General features: G+C 30.7%; 1 protein-coding gene across 1 annotated transcript in view; it reads right to left on the bottom strand.

The window, feature by feature from the left end:
- Positions 1-2192: 2192 nt before the first annotated feature.
- The window catches only part of LOC150087240 (myb-related protein B-like), a 279695-nt gene continuing 275002 nt past the window's right edge, over positions 2193-6885 (bottom strand). Inside the window, exons 18-19 of the mRNA XM_090371905.1 lie at positions 4869-4991; positions 2193-2298 (exon numbers count right to left, since the gene is read on the bottom strand). Coding sequence (XP_090228031.1) covers positions 4878-4991 — 114 coding nt within the window. The 3' untranslated portion in view covers positions 2193-2298; positions 4869-4877. The remainder of the gene's footprint in view (positions 2299-4868; positions 4992-6885) is intronic.

Here is a 6885-nt window from a genome sequence, read left to right as displayed (position 1 = left end):
AGGTGCTCTTTCCTGCATTCCAAAAGTTAACACTTCCCGAGTTTATCTTCCCCCTCTTTATCTATGATGTTTAACATACAATAACATTTGTGTGATCTATAGACAGTAACGTGCAAGTCCTTCTACGAAGGAACAAAGCATACAAACTTAAAACCATTAATATTAAATACAAACACCAATACCATTTCTGCGGATGACAATAAAAAATGAATTTGTAGAAATCCATGATAGATAATATATATAATAGAGAGATATATATATTCTCAAAAGAGCAAATACGCTATATAAATTACTCTCTTGTGCAAAAGGCAGTATATATGCTCAGCCTGCGAATGTCAACAATTAACCATAAAAAAAGGTGGAAAATTTGTAGATGATAAATATATATATACATGTGTAATATTATTATTATTTTGGAATAAGCATGTTAGAATTAAAACCCTTTGGATTTTTAATAAACGCAGCCAACTGAAAACATCAGTTTCTCTTAAATTTTTCACATTTATATTTTCTATCTTAACTTTTTTGTTTTAATGCACGTATAATATATATATTAGTCAGTCAGTTATATTTTGCCAAATTCTCCAGAGCAGGGATCGACAACCTTGAGTAGGTAATGCCATTTTTCACTGGTAATTGGACCCCCCACACATGAAAATTTTAGGTAATTATGGCAGTCAATTCTGGTTAAAGAAAACAAAAGCCTATCCACAAGTTGACAGCATTGTATGCAGAAGTACCCTCTGCCAATCTAAGCACCCTAATCTATGGCTATTGGTAGTGTTTTTAAAAAGGAAAAATTTGTGTGTTTTAAATAACTGGAACAAAATAACTAAACTTTTTTTGGGACAGTATCAATTATAGGAATCCGAGGTGTAATTATTAATTTCTGGGAGGGGGGGGGATACTTGTGACTATGGTCAAAACTAGCTTAAAAAAAAAAAAAAAAAGGCATCGATCCCTGTACTTAGATCAGTTAACTGTTTCAATAACATACTTATAGCATTGTGTATGAGGACTTGCAGTGGTGCTAAATTCTTATTTATATATACATAGACATGTTTGAACTGAGTCACCTTATTAGTGTTATTCTAATCAAATATCTAGCTCAATGTAAAATCAGATACCAGTAAAAATAAAGATCCCACTAATTTTCCATGTTTCAATTATAATTTAACGAATCTTTAATATTATATTACATGTGTTAATAATTTCCAAGCAGATGCAATATAAATACAAACCAAAACTATTAAATGCCATACAGTAAATATTATTTCCCAAGTTTGCAAGAAAATGATTCCCCACTAAGCATATGTACTACCCGCACAACCAATTAACTCATTTTTAAATTACTTTACACTTTGCATTCCTTTAAATATACAAAAACAAAAAAAGGTCAAAAGGCTTGTTTATCAAGAAAAATGCATACAGTATTCTATGCAGTCCTTACACTATGTACATACACAAAAATATACATCTAAATTACACTCAATTATACAAAACAGATGTGCTGCAAAAATCATTTCACCAGTAAACAGTCATCACAATTTAACATAAAAAATTGTATATCTTCTTAGAAATTTATATTTTAATATATTAATAAAAATCACTCTACTTGTACAAAGAATTATGAGTAAATATTTTTAAAACTCCTCTTTCCAATCACAAAATGTTTACTGAAAATTTTGGTCTCAAAACAAAATGCACTTTGCCAAAAAAAAAAAAAATCTCATTTTGTTGCTAGAACAAACGTGCCTTCTCATAAATAAATATATTGAAACAGTCACCTGCTAATAATGCCCTTAGCATTCAGAACTGCCCGATACATCCTTTTGTATGTTAAAAGGATGACTCAGTCAGCCATAGGTTTGAATTATAAAAGCATTTAATTTCTTATATATATAAAAAAAAAAAAATTCCTCTTATTTGTATAAGTACTTTACACTAACAGATTCTACATGCACATTTTTTATGGCATATCTGGTGACAAATATGCAAGCACTGAGATTTAAAAGAAAAAAAAGAGGAAAGAGAGAGCACGCACGAAGAATCACAAAATCGCACAATTTAAAACTGGTCTACAATACTTGCTTTCTTTTTTTTCTCTATACAAATGATATACAAAGTATAAAACCTCCCTGCTGACTGGTTATAATATTAATTAGGCAACAACCAGCAATACAACAATTACCCAGCATTATTAGTGTATTTAACAGCTGCAACATAAGATGAAAAATCTAACTACAGAACCATTTGTCTTTTCTTATGAAATAACAAATGATGTCAAAAGTCCATTACCTGTAAAAATAAGAAATGGAATTATACAAGGCAAATAATACCTCCAATACAAATCAGCACAGAAATAAATTATAATACAATCTATATAATGCAAATTAACACATGGAAATAATTAAGCAACTAAAAAAAATTAGGTAAAACAGCATGCATACCATAAGTTAGGTAATGTGTACTACATAATCACGTTTGATTATCAAATAACATACCATGGATTAAAAACTTCTACATTATGTTACTATATTCAAGAAATTCAATACTGTACTATACTATATTCAAGTTTTGTTTACCAAAACTTCACCACCTGTTTACATGATGGATAGGTGCACTGTGGATATGGGTTAACTTACTGATATGAAATTCTGTCAAAAACCTCCAGAAGAGCAGTCAGAGCCACTGTCCAAACTACTGAAAATTTGGTGTGAATCTAACTTTTTCTTCTCAAGTAAATCTGAATATCTGAAACTAATATAGTTCAAGAGGGAGGCTATAAAATCATAATTGAACCTTAAAACCTGCCAGTGACTAACAAAACATATGATTAAAATTTATTTCAATCTGACTTATTCCTTATTTAGTAACATCCAAATGTCTGAAACATACTTCCATTTGTGTATAAGAGGCAACTTGAAATGTTATGGGGGGAATACAGTAGAACTTCAAAAAAATGTGGGACTCCACCCAAGAATTCTTCAGTTTTGTTGAATGACCCTTGACCAAAGCTACAATTAACAGGGAAATTTGTTAGAAGGTTGTGATTGTATGATTGCTGTTTGTGAACAAGATTAGAATAAACGATCCATGAAGACTACACTAACAGAAAAGCCCAGTAAACCGGAAACTGCAAATTATTTTTATTGTTTTACAGTTATGACTTCCAGAAATCCAACCAGACCACATGGTCTAGTTGGAGACAATTGTAGGGTAACTCAAGTGCTGCAGTCTCCTGCCCCAATTAAACAGCATGTTGTCCCAATTAAGTGAAGAAAACCCTGGCTATTTTCTTGATTATGTTCTGTTCTTTAAGATTTGTCCCAAATAAATGGCTGCTCCAATTAACCAGTGGCCCAAATAACTGGAATCCACTGTATCTATTTCTTTATCTTCAAGGATAGTGAGGAGTACTGTCTGTAAACCTTTTTATTTATTTATTATTATTTTTTTTCCAAAATAAATTCATTTCAATTTGGTTTATATTTAAGTTAAATAATATTTAATGCCATTTTTAATAAGCTTCACAACAATAAAAATGGAAAAATAACTTTAGTTCTATAGATTTACTACAGAAAAATATTTTTTAGAGATACCATGTAGCACTAGATTAAGCACTGCATCATCTGGATTGAACTAAACTTGTTTCTGTCATACTATATTTAGTCTAGCAGAGTTCTGTCAATTGAATAACCAACTGTAAAATTTCACTTTTATAATAAAATTGCATACAGGTTCTCTCTCTCTCTCCGACTGCAGATTCAAGATAAGTTTTACATTTGTATACCAATACCAAAATTTTACAATCTGTGTTTTTTTTTTTTTTTTTTTTAAATTTTATTTATATTAATGTATATGCCTGGTCTCCTTAAACAAAATTACCTGACAATTGTGTTTCTGCCGCCTTCACATTGTGTATGCAATGTCTAGGGGACAATGTCAGATTTTAGTTGTCTGGACCAGCATTAGTTGCATATTATGAGGCTGCATTCACCACCACCTTAGGGACTCTGCAGTAATTGAACTACTGAATGGGGCAGATTTGTTTACGTTCTACCCTCTAAATGATGCTCTTGTCAGTACCATATTTGCCAGAAGTTACCAATTAATTTTCTTGGCTGCCCCTCAGTATTTGTAAAAATGTAGATCACTGCTATTCAGATCAATTTTTGGCATAAAATTAATAAAACTTCAGGGCAAATATTATGGTATCATAGCTTTATTTCCTTTTATTACAGAGCATGAAGAAAGGTGCATTCGTTGTTAACGTGCGATCTATTTTTTTTTTTTTTTTTTTTTTTAAATTGTCACACATCAAATTAAAGGAACTCACAAAAAATTGAAAACCCAAAATAATTACTTTATGTACAAATTATTGACCCATAAGATCATTAAGTTAAGATCATTAGCAGTCCATAATCCTTTGGCTGCCCAGATGTTGGCCAACATCCCACCAATTGATGACTTCTGACATATATAGTGTGGTGAATGCACATGTTGCTGCCTCTCTGCAGATTTTCATATTTCTATTTACCTTTTTTCCTAGACCCATTTTGGATTTGTTTTTGACACTTTGAAGATTACCTGACAATAAAGGAAATTAACATTTATTTTGTCTTTCAATAAGTGCTGAAAGTGAATGCATGTGTATGCCTGGTTCCTTCACCTTATTTGATAATGAAATTTATTGTCTCCTTCCACATATTTTATTGCTATAATTATTATATTTCCCCTAACTCCCTATTTTCCATAGGAAACTATTTTCCTAACCTTAACGAATATATCTACTGCACTTAATGAAGGATTACTGTATTGCCATTTTTCTTACCGCCAATAATCATTAAACAAATTCATGTATTTACCTTGTATTCTCATAGGTTCAAGGCACGTGGCTGTAAAAGGGGTACAAACTGGCGCGCTTGTTCAGTTAGATCTAGTTGGTCTTTTGTTCTTCCACAAACTACCATTTCCCATCTTCCATCCAACTAAAAACCAAAGACTCCAGATTAGTAGTTTGAAGAGTTATTAAAATAACTCACTTTCAGCAATCAGGCTATGTTTTGAAATGGTAAAACAAAGGATTTTTAAATATAAAATAAAATAAACAGACAATTTCCTGACATTTTTGACCAGATCAGCATTGAAAAAATTAAAGGTTTCAAAGTTTAATCAAGGTTCCTTTTTTTGTTGTAATAAAAAAAAAAAAAAAAAAAAATTGTAAAATTATTTATAAATTACATATATGTAATTTATAAATAATTTTTACTGTTAACAATGTTTATTGATAAGGAATGAGCTATGTATTTTATTTAAATTGATGAGAAAATGAGATTGAACCATGGAAAGATTCAAAAAAGTTGATTGTATTGTTGTAGCCCTCCACCCCCTCCAATATTGCATTAAAAATCATTCCAATTTCCTGTAATGTTGTACCTTCCACCAAGAAACTTAACCCCCTTCACTAGTTGGACAGTATATACACACCCAGATTTTAGTTAAAATTTTCAAGGGATTTGGATATCTCTAAAAATTGGAAAAAAAAAAAAGACTATGCACACAAATGCTTCTAAATATTTTTTTTCCTGATTTTGACTTCATAGCTGAACAATAATGCATAACTGTCAAAATAAAATAAAAAAAATTTGGAAAAAAAAATAAATTTGTCATCATTATTAATATTTTCATTGCAGTAATATCCTCTATTTTCATATATGTATTATTTTATTCAGTTTCATCAACTTCTGGATTCAAATATTTAGGTAATTTGAATTTCTTCAAATTTGGCTTGTGTCTCACTGTGGGCCTACAATAGTTTTAAAAAACTGGCATGAGGCCAATCTTATTGAAAAGGGATGCCCCCTATGCCAATTTTTTGCAACTATTGTAATTATAAAAACTACTGTTATTTGTAAGAACAGTCGATGGATGTCTTTTTTGAGTTTTAAAATAGAATAGTTTTTTGATTTTAAAATAAAATTTTAAAATCTCTTAAAATGAGCAGTGGGTGATATTAATAAATTTCTACCATTTGGCTGATGCCTGATGGAAAGCATCATGCATTTCACTTTTTAAAGTATAGCAGCAAGAAAAACTCTTTTGGTTTTTGTTTTTCAAAGTGTTAGGGTTCTTCAGTTGTCACCCCACAACACTGAAACCATAGTTAACATAACCTTCATTATAGTTTGTTTTTTAATCACAGCCATAACACATTAATAAAAAAGAACATCTAAAAAATAATTTTATGTTTGAAGAATGTAATGTATTAATTTGTTCGACCAACAGTTGTTAAATATTCCACTTGCTTTTTGAAAGTTAATTACTACGGCAGAAAAGTGATTCTAACTTATCCATAAGCAACTCTACTGCCATGGTTGTAAAGTCTAAAACTAGAAGAGAGGATTCTGTTTTCTCCCCCCACCCCAATGTGCTACATGTACTGCTACATGTGCCCACACAATGTACAAATTCCCCTAATGAAAAATGATATTTATATAAATGCTGATGTAGGACAAATTTCATCAAATGTCAGTGCATCATTTCAAAATTTTTAAATTTTTGTGTACAAGTTTCCACCACATCTCAGTAATTGAAGCTAAAGAAAAAGATGAAGCAACAGATGTTTTACCATACCAATTCTGTGAATCTCTGTGGGCAAACCTACCAAAAGCTACAATGAAGAAATAATTGAATATTGGTCCCTGGGCTGTGGAACTGACTAAGGCAGAAGGAAACCTGAAATATAACAAATTGTTTCAAGCTATTTTAAAAATTCATTACGGCAATGCTGAGTGCGAAGAAAATATTCAGCTAATTAAAAAAACTTAGTTCAGAATTTCTCTTTCTGATGGAAGTTTGGAAATGTTCGTGACAGCAAAGTCT

Source organism: Mastigoproctus giganteus, chromosome 4, assembly GCF_048544385.1.
Source record: "Mastigoproctus giganteus isolate SK-2022 chromosome 4, ASM4854438v1, whole genome shotgun sequence".
Classification (NCBI taxonomy): Eukaryota; Metazoa; Arthropoda; class Arachnida; order Uropygi; family Thelyphonidae; genus Mastigoproctus; species Mastigoproctus giganteus.
The sequence above is the reverse complement of the archived record's forward strand: the minus strand, read 5'-3'. Positions and strand labels throughout refer to the sequence as shown.